The sequence below is a fragment of the Miniopterus schreibersii genome (genome assembly GCF_964146895.1).
Source record: "Miniopterus schreibersii genome assembly, chromosome: 21".
Lineage (NCBI taxonomy): Eukaryota > Metazoa > Chordata > Mammalia > Chiroptera > Miniopteridae > Miniopterus > Miniopterus schreibersii.
The window spans coordinates 12,321,226-12,335,268 of record NC_138123.1 but is presented as its reverse complement, the minus strand read 5'-3'; the positions used below and the strand labels follow the sequence as shown (position 1 = coordinate 12,335,268).

The 14,043-nt window shown below is 42.4% G+C and overlaps 1 protein-coding gene across 6 annotated transcripts in view; it reads left to right on the top strand.

Moving 5' to 3' along the window:
- The window catches only part of TTC13 (tetratricopeptide repeat domain 13), a 59,260-nt gene that overhangs the window by 43,320 nt on the left and 1,897 nt on the right, over positions 1-14,043 (top strand). For 3 of the 6 annotated variants that reach the window (XM_081124316.1, XM_081124314.1, XM_081124312.1), the window contains 10 exons: positions 8-138; positions 1,248-1,380; positions 2,180-2,272; positions 2,872-2,955; positions 3,706-3,790; positions 8,787-8,893; positions 11,305-11,440; positions 12,290-12,369; positions 13,138-13,216; positions 13,359-13,438. In XM_081124316.1, coding sequence (XP_080980442.1) covers positions 8-138; positions 1,248-1,380; positions 2,180-2,272; positions 2,872-2,955; positions 3,706-3,790; positions 8,787-8,893; positions 11,305-11,440; positions 12,290-12,369; positions 13,138-13,216; positions 13,359-13,438 — 1,008 coding nt within the window. Of the gene's footprint in view, positions 1-7; positions 139-1,247; positions 1,381-2,179; positions 2,273-2,871; positions 2,956-3,705; positions 3,791-8,783; positions 8,894-11,304; positions 11,441-12,289; positions 12,370-13,137; positions 13,217-13,358; positions 13,439-14,043 lie in introns of all 6 variants that reach the window. The other 3 variants (XM_081124315.1, XM_081124313.1, XM_081124311.1) reach the window with 1 other exon arrangement.

Sequence of the window (14,043 nt, the reverse complement as noted above, 5' to 3'; positions counted from 1 at the left end):
CTTCCAGAGATGTATTGCACCAGAATTTTGAGAGCTACAAGCCCGAAGTACAAGAGTTGGTTTGTGTAGCGGATCGTTTGGGATCACTGATGCAGTATGAAACTCCCGGTTTCCTGCCGAACACAAGGATACATAGAGGTATTTGACACTATCTGGAAATGGAAATATTTCTGACAAAAGAGCAAGGATTGCTAAACCACATTGTGCTTTAAAAAAATCATTGTGCTTATTCAAGATCTCCATGTGATCATAACAGAAATGTATAGATTCATTCATCTGAATTCTGGAAGAAGACAGATCCCTGCCTTGGCTTCGTTGCTTTGCTGTGGCATAGTTTTAGACATAGAATACAGGTCTGAGGCATTCCTTTAGACAGACGGCTCAGCCACAGGTGCTGTGTCCTTCCTGCATGTGGGACTTCCAGCTGTTTCAGTAGGGAGCAGAGGGGAGGGGACGACTTTGGGGGTGTCTCTAGTTTCCTCTGATAGATTTAGTTTTAGTAGGGCCATCACAATTGTAGTGTGTATCCAGTCTTGTTAAATTTTCAATACTTGTGATTCTTTATACAGTTGATCCTCGAATGACACAGGTTTGAACTTCATGGGTCCACTTATGCGTGGATTTTTTTCAGTACATGTGTTAGAAAATTTTCTAGAGATTTCCTTTCTACTGTAAAGCAGTCTCATGGATCACACAAGGCTACCATAAAGCAGTCATATTGCTGGCCCTTCCCTGTCAGTACATGGAATCATTATACCTGCAGATAAGTATAAACTTTTTCCACAAGCTTTTCATTTTTGATGTCTAGTGTTAGAAACACATCATAAGAGAGTATTGATGTTTGTGAGACAAACAATTTGTCTTGTAAATAGACAATGTAAACATACGGTGCTAGTAAATACAGTACAGAACTATAAAGGTGTTTTCTCTTCCTTAGGATTTTAATAACATTTTCTTTTCTTGAGCTTACTTTATTCTAAGAATACAGTATATAATACACATTACATACAAAATATGTGTTAATCCACTATTTATGTAATCAGTAAGGCTTTTGGTCAACAGTAGGCTATTGGCAGTTAATTTGGAGAGAATCAAAGTTATATACGGATTTCCAGTCAGTGCCCCTAAACCCAGTGTTGTTCGAGGGTCAGCTATATAATGACCCTGGAGTTATCCCTGACACACATGGAGATCAGGCCCTGTAGAGTGCCCTGGTGACCCTGTTTTCTCAATATTCTTTCTTCCAGCCATGGGTTTGGCGGCTCTGGAAGTCATGCAGGCTGTGCAGCGGACATGGACCAACTCGAAGGTCCGCATGAACGGGAAGACACGGCTGATGCAGTGGCGGGACATGTTCGACATTGCGGTGAAGTGGAGACGGTAGCTAGCGTTTAAATGAAACAGACTAGATCTGATCGTTGTAAAATAACATGTCTTCTCAACCGGTTTCGAATTCTGTTTTATTTCCTAACAATAAGTCTTATGCGTTATATTTTCCCCTCTAAAATTTGTCGGAAATTGCTGGCATCATTATTCTTTGAAACACACTCAATATTTAAGAAATAGGAGCTATCATGTTTCCAAGTACAGTTTTAAAAGAAGTATTTTAGAAAAAGCAGTCTTTTTTAAAAAAGTATGTTTTTATTTATTTTACAGAGTAAGGGAGAGGGAGAGAGAGAAACATCGATGTGAGAGAGAAACATCTATCGGTTGCCTCCAGTATGCACTCTGATGGGACCAAACCTATAACCTGGGCATGTGCCCTTGACTGGGAATCGAACTGATGACCTTTTGGTGCATGGGACGACACTCAACCACCTGAGCCACCCAGCCAGAAAAGCAGTCTTTTTGAAAGAGCATGTACCTGTGGTACCTTTGCCTGAACTTTAGTGTATGTCCCTTTATAGTTGAAGTGTGTGTCTGGATGACCAACTATAGTTTACATAACCGATGATAGTCACTTCCATGAGAAAATACTGTTCTGCTAGTAACCCTATACTAACTTCTTCCTTGGCCTAGTGGGAACACCTAGTTGGAATTGGCAGGTTTGTGTTTCATGTTTATAGTTATAATTACTCTCTCCCACTTTTGCAAAGACTTCTATATGTTTTATTTTTAATGCCTTGGAACCTTTCTAAGCTGTAAAAGGTCTTTATCTTTAACAAGCTCTGTTTTATAGGATTGCTGACCCAGACCAGCCAGTGCTATGGTTAGATCAAATGCCAGCACGAAGTCTTAGCAGAGGTTTTAACAACCACATCAATTTAATCAGGTATGACTCCTCTGTGCATCTTTTTTTGTTTTCATAGGAATTTATTCTAAATAGACAAGTAGAGACCATGAGGGACCCATTCATTGCTCCTTTCCTGGTGACCTTGACAAGGGCTGCACAGCCTCACTCTGTCCTGCAGAGTCCTGCCTGCATCCTCTCAGCTGGTCCAGCTGCAGAAGGAAGCTCAGTGTCTTCTCCAGGCTCTTTGTTTGATGCAGAACTCGAAGAAGGGTCAGTGCCCAGATTTTTGCCTAGGATGTCAATCTTCAAGAGGTCCTAAAACATGATAGAAAGTAATTAGATAGAGAACATTATGTTTATCATAATATCCTGATAATATTGCGTGGCACACAAAGGATTTGAATCAGTAACACTATCTGGTTGCTGAGTTGCCCAGAGGTTTTGCGAGTTAGGGACATGGGTGAAGTGCTCTCCTCTTTACCTCCATGTGCTTAGCCACTCGCTAAATAAATGAACAAATAGTAAACAAATGCCTAGTATTAGTAACAGTGAATTTCCCAGTCTTTTTTGCTACTTAGAAATTAGATGTTGTTTGGAATGTATTCCTTTGTAAAAATTCTTCATTATTTTTCTTACAGGGGTCAGGTGATCAACATGAGATACCTGGAATATTTTGAGAAAATTCTTCATTTTATTAAAGATAGAATTCTTATTTATCATGGGTAATCCTTTAATTTTTTTTCATAGCAATTGACTGATTTCATATATTTGTTATATTTATGAAAGTTGAAAACTAAGCCTACTGACAGAATAAACAAAGTGTTTCAAATGTTTACATTGTGTTTGGAATCATAAAACCTTTCATAAGGACTTATCAGTCTTCTTTTAATAACAAACTCCATGGACCTCAACTGAATGTGTTTAACCTTATACGCAATATTGTAACTTTTCTAGTTGCTTTCTTCTAAAAGTCAGGATGTTTCTTTGACATTCTTTATAAGGATTTCAGCCTTAATATTTATTCTTTTTCACCCGAAAGGTAGGGAGATACAAAGGTATAGATATAACAGTGAACAGAACACTGGAGAAAAAAGAATTCTGAGTGGGTAGTTATCACCAAGTAAATATAAAATTGATATAAAAACCTAGCATGGAAATAAAATAAATAAATAAAACACCTAGCAAGGTACTTCATATGAGCCTCCTTAGAAAGAAAAAACATTTACTTCTAATGTCAGAGTTGGAAAAGGAGAATCAGGTTTTATGACCAGAGTGTCTGTCCATTCTGCTTTTCCCTATTTCACCTTCTAGATGGGCTGCTATCTGTTTTCTTAATTCTCATCTGTAGCCCAGACTCATTAGGATTAAACCAACCCATTATTTAGACATTTTAGCTGTGATCCAATTAGAGGAAAGAGCATAATTATTACATTTCTGTATTAATTTTAGTTTCATCTCTCTCTCTTTTGAAGAGCTAACAATCCTAAAGGCTTGTTGGAAGTTAGAGAAGCTCTGGAAAAGGTACACAAAGTAGAAGACCTTCTTCCAATTATGAAGGTAAGTTTATCATCAAAATCGCAGTACGTTTTTAGGAAAAAATAAAACTACAGCACTTTTTTAGTTGTTAAATGCCATATTTATTAATATTGTGCTATAAGTGTTTTAAAGTTTATAAATTGTGCTACCTGAAAACATTAACATAAACACACTGAATGATAACCAAAATAAAATAAAAACAGGCATCAGATTCAAACATAAAAGCAAATCTGTGAGGAAGCAGTTGATACAGGGAACAGAAGGAAACTTAAAAATATATACAGCTGAATTCTGCTTCTGGTCACAGTGGAGTAGCTGGTACTCAACTGCCCTTCCACACCATATAGTTATAAAACTGGACAAAATATAAGGCAGCCGTTTTCAGGTATTAGACAGTTAACAAGACTGATTCTTGAGAGAAGGGAAACACGTGAGGTGAGCCCCATGTTCACCCCAGCTTTATGCCTGGGCTTATTTACTGGACCACCATATAGGTATGTGCAGCTGAAGCAGAGTCTTGCTGAGCTAAGGAGGCAGAGGTTGGAGTAGGGGGTTTGCTGAAGTCGTTGAAATTTGCAAGGCAGAGTACAGAAGAAGAGGCACCCGTGCAGTGGGGAGTGCCCAGAGGTCAGTACAGGAGTTCTTATCACCCTGACTGAGAGCTAGGTGTGCACATGCAGTGAGACTCCGAGAGGTTCCCCAGGGAGTGGCTGTTGTGGGGTTGAGAGCTGAGCAGAGATATCAAAGGCTTAACAGTACTGAGAGTCAGAGTTCTGGCTTGCTGATGGAGGAGTCCTATGAGCACCTTGGGCATTTAGTTAAGACTGCAGAAAGGACGCACTGTAAGGGTAAGCCCACACTCTAGAGTGAGGTCTATATCCTAGGACAAAGGACAATTTCTAAAGAGATCACCCTCACAAAGAATAAAACTGAGCCTAAATGGATTAAATGGATCTGCTAGTAATTTGCCTGCCTGCTAAAACAGAATTCAGTACCCTTTAAAGGAAGGCATCATAATCTACACTACTTAATTATCAGATAAATGAAGAAAAACAAACCAGATAACAGGACCAGACCCTGAGATGATCCAGGAGTTGGAATTAGCTGTTTTATAGTCCTGTCTGCTTCATAAATGTATCTAAGGACGTGAGGGAAAACATGAGCACAGTGATGGAGAATCTCAGCAGAAAAATGGAACTATAAAAAGACCAAAAGAAAATTTCACAGGACACATTGTCTTTAATATACCATGAGGTTTACTTAGCAGGATGCAGAATGCCTGTGCGTCATCCTTAGTCTTGGGCCCAGGAAGGACCCAGATGTGACTTTCTAGCACCCAGTCCCCTTTATTTGCCTGGTTATATGGAGTCAGAGTCGGTGCCCACACTCACAGTGAAGCCAGTACTTCGGTTTTGCATATGGCTCAAGGTCTGTGTGCCAGTTCACAGCTTGCGTGGTCCAGTGCTGTCTTCCAGGTCAGGGAGTTTCACAAGGGCCTATCATTTCTCAGGGAGGCCAACAATGTAATACTACTCAGTAATAAAAAAGAGAGAATATTGCTACACACAGCAACAGGGGTGAGCCTCAGAAACATCATGTTGAGCAAAGGAAGCCAGATACAGAAGAGTGTGATTACATTCGTAAGGAGTTTTGACTGATCTGTAGGGATAGATACTGGCTCAGTGATTGCTTTTGAGGAGTGGGGTTACCTGAAGGGTTAGGAGGAAGTTTCCAGAACGATAGGAATGCACTCTGCCTTGATTGCAGTGGTAGTTACGGGGTGTATACATTTGTCAAACCAAATTATACATGTGTGGTTTATTGTATATAAATTTTACTTCAATAAAAAGTACATAATCTCTCTTCCTGAGAGATTTGGGCTAGTATCATAAGATAGATAGTAGCAATAGAAAAGTAATAGTTAGAATTCTCATAAATTAAAAAAAAAGCCTCAAGTAGCTAGACTAGCAGACTAACAACAACTAAATATCAAGTAAATTAGCTGGGAGATCAAACCGATGAATTCTCCCAGAATGTAGTTAGTATAAAGGGACAAAGCACTAGCTTAGCTGGAGCAGCTCAGTTGGTTGCATGTCGTCCTGTGCACTGAAGGGTTGCCAATTCGATTCCCGGTGAGGGCACACGTCTGGGTTGCAAGTTCAGTCCCTACCTGGGGCTTGTGTGGAAGGCAACCACCTGCTCGATGTTTCTCTTTCTCCCTGTCTCCCTTCCTCTCTCTAAGCATGTCCTCAGGTGAGGATTGAAAAAAAATATATATATATAAAATATGAGACAATATCTGATAGAAGTTCAGGAAGGACAGAAGAGAGATGAAGAAGCCGAGGAATTAGTTGACAAACATAATAGAAGGAAAGGTTGCAGAGATGAAAAGATTAGTGCAGGGCCTGATAAATGTTCAGGAGGTGAATGTCCAAATACTGACCCCAGACACTTTCTGATAAAACTTTGGGACTTCAAGGTTAAAGAGGGTTCTTAAAGACTTGCACGTAGAATTACCATGTGATCCAGCAATTCCACTTCTGGTTATACATCCAAAAGAATAGAAAGCAGGGACTTGAGCAGATGCTTGTACAAGCACACCCATGTCCACAGCAGCATTACTCACAGTAGCCAGGAGGTGGAAGCCACCCAGGTGTCCATGGATGGAAGACTAAATAAGCAAAATGTGGTCCATCCATGCAATGGAATATTATTCAGCCTTACAAAGTTAGGAAATTCTGACACAGTGCAACATGGATGAACCTTGGGGGCCTTATGCTAAGTGAAATGAGCCAGGCACAAAAGGACAAATGCTGTATGATCCACTTACGTGAGGCACCTAGAGGAGGCAGGTTAATAGAGACAGAAAGGAGAGTGGTGGTTGCCAGGGGCTGGCGGGGAGAGCAGAGAGTTAGTGTGCAGCGGGTCTGGAGTCAGTTTGGTGCGATGGAAAAGGTTCTGTGGGTGGATCATGGTGATGTTTGCACAACATTGGGAATGTGCTTAATGCCACTGATTTGTACATTTGCAGGTGGTTAAAATGGCAAATTTTAAGTTGTATATATTTTAACATATGTATATACATACAGAGGAAGAAAGAGAGAGAATAAAGAGAATATCTTAAAGCTTCCAGAGAAGAAAAAAATTAAATACTAGGAAGGAGGGTCCCTCTGGCACCTGACTTCCCTCCAGCAGTAGTCGACTCTAGAAGACATGAAGGAAATTTGTTGGAACCAGCATACGAGTGTTCAGGTGCGAGGGTGAAATAAAAATTATTTTAAACATACAGTTATGTAGAAATTCCCTCAAGCACAGATCCTCCGTGTCAAAATGATTCACAGACGTACATAGTCTCACCAAATGAACCCAGGAAAGAAGGAAACACAAGATACAGGGAAAAGTGATGACAGAGCAGCCAATGAAGTGGATTCTGAATGCATAACGTTAAAAAATACAAAGGCCTGGAATGAAAGTACCGGATAATGCTGCGTTGGAAGGGGAGGGAAGGAGGAAAGCACGTGCAAATGTTCCTGAGGTGTTTGTGTTCTCAGTGAGAGAATATGGTCATTGACCTGGGATAGTGACAGAAAAATGCAAATTTAAATAGATGAAAAATTAAAGGTAAACACCGAAAGCATTCAGATGGGATATATCACCTTCTAAACCCCTAGAAGGCAGGAAAATGGAAGAAAGAAAACAGCCGGTTCCAGTGAAAGCTCATAAAAAGAGGAAAAAATAACGTATGTAGGAAACTGTAATGGCAGCAACCAGCCTCAGCGTGACATTAGTGATCGGTCCCCTTATCGAAAGACTGAGGAGAGGCAGCCAGGTGCCAGCGCCTAGATGTAAAATCATGGTGACTGTCAGCTGCAAGTGCAGCCCCAAACCTGTGTTATTTGGTGACTCAGGTATCATGAGCTACAAAGATGTCCTTGGTGACATGGTTTTCTGAAATGGTAAACTGCTCTCAGTAAAGTTCCAAACAATATATGCTACAGTCTGTCCTCAATTTATATGCTGTTTGCATTCCTGGAAAATTCCCTGTGCATTAAAACTGGAACTAAGATTTAGTGTACAAGTGTAATTATTAAGTTATAAACAGGTTCTCCATCTTTGTGGAAGTCCAGTGGGGGTGTCGAGTAGGCTTGGCTCCCACCCACCTAATCTCTGTAGCCACCAAACTCTCCCATAAATTCCCCAAATGCCCCCCAGAGGGCAGAACGGCTTCGCTGAGGACTGCTGGGATGCACCTCATAGAAAGAACACTGGCATGTGTTTCAGTCTTTAATCTTTAGCTTTCCTGTGGGTATTTTAGGCATTTAAATGTACTATATTGGGCAGAATACAAAATCAGCTTAGAGAGATTTTAATACTTTATATGTGTGTCTGTTGAAAAGTAAAAGCTTGATGGGCCTCAGTTGCTCAGAGCTGAGAGGCCGAGCATCTGAAACTGCCTCTTACTCGCCACCTGAGGGCCATTCTTAGCTTGGTGTAGTTCCTGTAACATCCTTGTCTGTGGTCTGCACAGTTGGCGTGTGAACTCCAGCTATATCTGAAACTCCCTAGTTGGCAAATATAATTCTAAACAGTTTTCAGAAAAATCAGAGTCCACTTTGAAGACGCACAGCACGCACACAGGTGTTTTGAGTTATGGGGTGTTGGGTGTAACTCTTCTGCTAAGTCAGAGTTGCTGCCGATTATGATGGACATGAGAGGAACCCTTTGGGAGCTCCAGAAGTGAGCAGCACCCTGGCTGGTCCAGGAGCTGTGAGCCCTTGGTGCTGAGTTCTCTGCGGCCTCCTTAGGCGCCATGCTGGGTGTAAGCTGGGCTTAGAGTTTATGTTGGGGCCTGAGGACAGGCGGAGGCGTCCTGTCGCTAATTGCTGAGTCTCTTGTGTTAGGGACTTCTGTGACCCTTCCTGAAAACACAGTCTGAGTTCACCCCCCACAGTAGCCATTAGGGGTATACAATTAATTTTACACTAGTAACGTGAATTTTCTTTTTCCCTGAAAGCAGTTTAATACTAAAACGAAGGATGGGTTCACTGTGAACACAAAAGTCCCCAGCCTCAAAGATCAAGGGAAGGAATACGACGGATTCACAATCACCATCACAGGAGACAAGTACGTGCGTGTCCCACATGGGGGTGTGGACAGCGGGTGCAGGAAGGGCACCTGTGCTGTTGCCTGGAGGTTCTGCAGACAGTATTAGTCCAGCAGATAAACTTCTGACTCTGCTAAATCTAACCATTTTCTGGATATTAAATATAATGTCTAATGTGGTTTGTGGAAAATACTCTTACGGGTTCTTGAAGTTCATTATGGAAGGTTTTCCCTAATGAAATGAGAAAGATGAGAGGTTGGCAAATTGAAGGCCACTGTAAGTTTTTAGAATACAGGTTTTAATGTATTAGGGAGCACTGTGGTCTCAGTGCACAAATTCAGTATACTCAGCTGAGCAAGTTACACATACTGTTTTGCAGTGTTTCTTTACTACCCTCATCACTTTATAAGATTTCCCATGTCCTGTGCTTCTCAGTATTTTTAATAATTGCATAGTATTTCATTTTATGGAGGTTGTAGTTCCTCCCACTAACTTTTTTGTTATTGACCATTTATGGTGTATCCCATTTTTTCACCCTATAAATAGCCCCGCAGGGAACATTTTTATTAACTATATCTAAAATCCACCCTTCATCTGGGAGCCTCCAGGTCCCTTGAATTTGGGGTGGATTTACCTCAAGCCTCCGCACACATTTCCCCAGCCCCGCCCACACTCCTCAGCCTGCGAGGCCGAGGTTACTGCCAGCTCAGCGGTGGGGCTGACTGCTGTCCTCTGGCCCCTTCTTGCCTCCTGGGCTCTGACTGTTTCACCTGCTCTTACTCTTAAACCACAGGAGCGCTTGTCAGGTTTGATGACAAGACTTACACACGCCTTCACAAGCAAACAGCCGTGTAGCAGCTCCCAGATTTTGTGACTTCCACATCCTTGAGGTCTGGATCTCTACCCCAGGCCACCTACTTATCAAAGTACTTTCCCAGTAAAGGTCATTCTCCCCCAAAAAGGAATTCCAGGGTTTGCTATTATTATAAAAGTGTTTCCCACCTTTTCACCCACCAGTGGTATAGATACAGATACAGATATCCTCAGGTTACATTCCCAGGCAGAAATGGAATTACTGAGACCACATGAAATTCCTTCCCCCCAAATGCAGCATCTTTCCTCACTGTCACCCCATCCTTGCCTTGCTGGCTCAGGGCCTCTAACCCCTCACATAGACTCGGGCTGGTATGTTGGCTTCCCGTCTCCTAGTGGCTTCCCAGTGCCTCACCCGTGTACCTAAGGCTCCACTCCACTGGGTGTTCCCCTGGCTCTAGAAATTACCACCCCCATCCGGTCCATACATTGTGTTGCCTGTTGATGCCAAAACCTGCTCCCCTGCCAGGCATTTGAGGCCTTTCATAATGTGGCCTCGACTGCTATTTCCAGCTTTACCTGAAGCATGTCCTGTTGGAACCTGGCCTGCTGATTCAGCTGACTGCTTGCTCCCCGAGGTCACCTCCCACCTCTTATCCTGAGCCTCTGTCACTCCCATTTTGACCTTTAAGACCCAAGTTTAGGCCGCTTCTTTCAAGAAGCATTTCCTGGGCTCTCACATCTTCTACATAGATCTGATCTCCCTCTTTTTTTTCTTCTTTTTTAATCCTCACCCCAGGATAGTTTTTCTGTTGCTTTTCAGAGATAATGGGAGGGAGGGAGAGAGAAACATCGATGGGAGAGAGACACATCAATTGGTTGCATACCGCACGAGTCCCAGCTGGGGGTGGGGATCAAGCCTGCAGCCGAGGTACATGCCTTTGGCCGGAATCAAATCTGGGACCCTTCAGTCCGTGGGCTGATGCTCTAACTGCTGAGCAAACTGGCCAGGGCTGATTTCTCTCTTTTGAGCAGGATGAACTGTGCTGTCGTCTGAGCACAGTCTCCTAATAGTTCATGCCTTGTTTCTACCCCCCTCAAAAGGCAGCAGCTGTGCTGTGTTCCTTCTAGCATCTGAGGACCACGTTCAGCGTTTCTGTTACTGGCATTGTGCAATAAATACCTGTGGCATCAAATTTACACCCTCCCCAGACCTCGCATAGAGTTGCTCATGCAGCAGAGGCTTAAAAAAAGGAAAAGGGAACTGGAGTCCCAGAACGTTCTGCACTCAGTTCTGGGCCCTGATCCCCAATCTAACAGGGTGGCTGCCTGATAAATGTTTTCTGAGGGTTTACATACATTCTTTGCTGTGTGTAGTTGTCTCCTCCTGTGTTAGTGAAGTTCATATAATACATGTGGTTAGACTGAGCCAACCACCATATTTTGTGAAAAAGTTGCACCTTTGTTACCCATATCTCATCTGTGTGGTTAGAAATGCGGGGGCCGTTCTCTGCGTGGCCTGTGCCACATTGCATGCCATTTGCTTCCCTTTTTACTTTCTTTGTCTGGCTCTGGATTGTATAACACATGCCTTTGACACACATTCTTTTATTTCTAGGATTGGCAATATACTGTTTTCTGTGGAAACTCAAACCACAGAAGAAAGAACACAGTCATATCACGCGGAAATAGACGCACTGTACAGAGATCTGACAGCAAAGGGGAAAGTTCTCACCCTGTCATCGGAATTCGGGGTAGGTGTTCGCCTCCCTTTTGTCCGTGTTTCCTGCAATTCTCGGTCAACTCCCCAAGGCCTGTACCCTTTCATTGGGATTATACATTTTATGCTTGAAATCAGCTTTAATGGATCTACAAATATTTTTTAATATTCTTATTGAAACAGTTCCCGTATTTAGTAACAGTAATTGGAGAGGGGGAAATAAATTTATTATTACTCTGTTACCACAAATTTGGACTTTGCCATGATTTAAATGAAAAATTTGGTCCATAATGAAAATGGCCTTTTCTGGTTCATGACCTCGTCCCTCCATTGCCCACCCCTACTCAAGGGGCTTCCTTGGAGGCAGAATCCGGCCTGTCACCTTCGTGGCTGCAGTCATCACTGGGCCGAGAGCCTGGTTACTCCACATTCTGGAATGGGTGCCTGTGGCCCCAGGAAGGCACTTTATTTCTCTTGCATTTAATCAGTTAATTCATATAATTGAGCATATAAGTTTTTATACATATTTATCACCTAAATCTCTGTGCACGGGGGGCTTACTGGAATATTTTGAGGTAGGGAGGCTTGTAGAAAGCATAATTGATATTAATGAGTGCTTTGTTTTACTTTAATCTCAATATATATTTTGACATTGCAAACGGCATTAAAGAAGACTGAGATTTTCATGTTTATAAAAAAAGTTTACAGTTTTAAAAAACAGCTGGGAACACACTGCTCTGATCTGGACTGTGTGAGCCCTTTTCATTAGCGGAGTGGACGAGAAGAGCATCGAGTACCCAGAAGGGTGAGGGCAGATTCCCATGGGCTCTGTGTCCTGTCATCTGGTGTCTTAAGTTCATGGACATGTGTCTTTTTTTTCTAGGAGGCTGATGCTGTTTGCAACTTAATCTTATCCTTAGTTTATTACTTTTATAATTTAATGCCACTCTCCCGAGGATCCAGGTGAGTGCTGTCCTACAATTTAAAAGCTTTTACATTGAAAAACATGTTCTTTTTTTGCTTGCACTTCCTGGAAGAGGCAGCGCACCTGCTGGGGCCTCTGTGAGGTCCTCCCTGGCAGGTGAGCCCCAGGAACGACTTGTGTCCTTTGGGGCCTGCCTACTGCGTGTGGACCTGTCTCTCGTCCCTGTCAGAGGCCAGAGTTATCTCGTTCTGGGGCGCCGGCCCAGGGGCACACTCGGGTGTAACAGATGTTAGAATCAAGAGCGAGTCTGTTATGTGCCAGGAAGGAAACTGATACAACATATCAGTTTTCAAACCTGTCTGGTAGCACATCCCGGAGGAGACTGTTCCTGTAAAATGTAAACTTTTCTTTCAAGGCTGAAGTTTTTAATGCTTAAGGGACAGGATTAATCTGTTGGTATTTACAAAGTATATTGTAGATATGCATTTTTAAGCCAAGCCACATGGGGTTGTTAAAAATATAAACAGACATATTTTCTAATTCGTTATTTCACAAGAATCAAAAAACTAAGTGGAAAGAAATGTCCTAATAGAAGCACTTTTTTCCTCCAAAAAAGAATATTCTTACCCTTAAGTTACTAAATCAGTAAAATACTTTTTTAGTGGTCAATTAGTAAATACTTTTTAAACCAAATGAAAGTAATCTTATGTTTCCTGTCCAAGGAATTCTTAAAAGAATGACAGTGCCACCTTTTATGATGGGAAATCCATGGTGAGCTCAGTAACTGTAATTCTTCCTTTAAACAGTGTGATAGCTTACTCCGTGATCGTGGGGGCGCTGATGGCAAGCGGAAAGGAAGTAGCAGGGAAAATTCCCAAAGGGAAGGTACGTGGATCTGGCAGGGGAGATGGTTGGTTGTGTTTAAACCCAACCTATGGTTGTGTTAAGACACACGAGTTGAAGAGATGCCAAAGTGAGCCTCTCTGCCCCATACTCAATCACACCCCTAAATGTCTGTCTTTCTCAGTTGGTTGACTTTGAAGCTATGACAGCCCCTGGTTCAGAGGCCTTCAGCAAAATAGCCAAAAGCTGGATGAACTTGAGAAGGTCAGTACTTGATGGGGGTCAGCAAAAGGATGTTGCAGCTGAAGAGGGAGGAGGGACTGCCTGTCACTTTGGAGCTACTGAGAAACGAGTTGACTCATCTCCTTGAGTTACTTTATCCAGTGAATTTAAAGGGTAAAGGGTTTTGCTGTCGTATATGATCCCTTCAAGGGTGCGTGTACGGGTGAAAACAAGTAATGAATGAAAGTAAAGAAACCTGCCGTGGCCAGTGTGGCTCGGTTGGTTGGGCGCCCTCCCAGGCACTAAGAGGCCGCTGGTTCGATTCCCGGTCAGGGCACATACTGGGGGTTTGGGCTTAATTCCCAGCAGGGGGCGTGCAGGAGGCAGCTGATAGATGTTTCTCTCTCTTTCTAAAAAGCAAAAAAAATCTTTTTAAAAAACTAGTTTGTGAAAGAAAGTTACAAATGTCTTATTTATGTAATCAGACACTCCTTTCTCTTAGCTAATTTACCTTTATCCCCAACTCTTAGTGCAGTATTCAGGAGTGAATCTGAAAGCTGTGAGCTGAGCCCATTGCAGACTTACTCCCAGCGGTAGCACGTTGCCTGTTCAGCTGCATTTTTCCTGCTCTCTAGATTCTGAGCAGG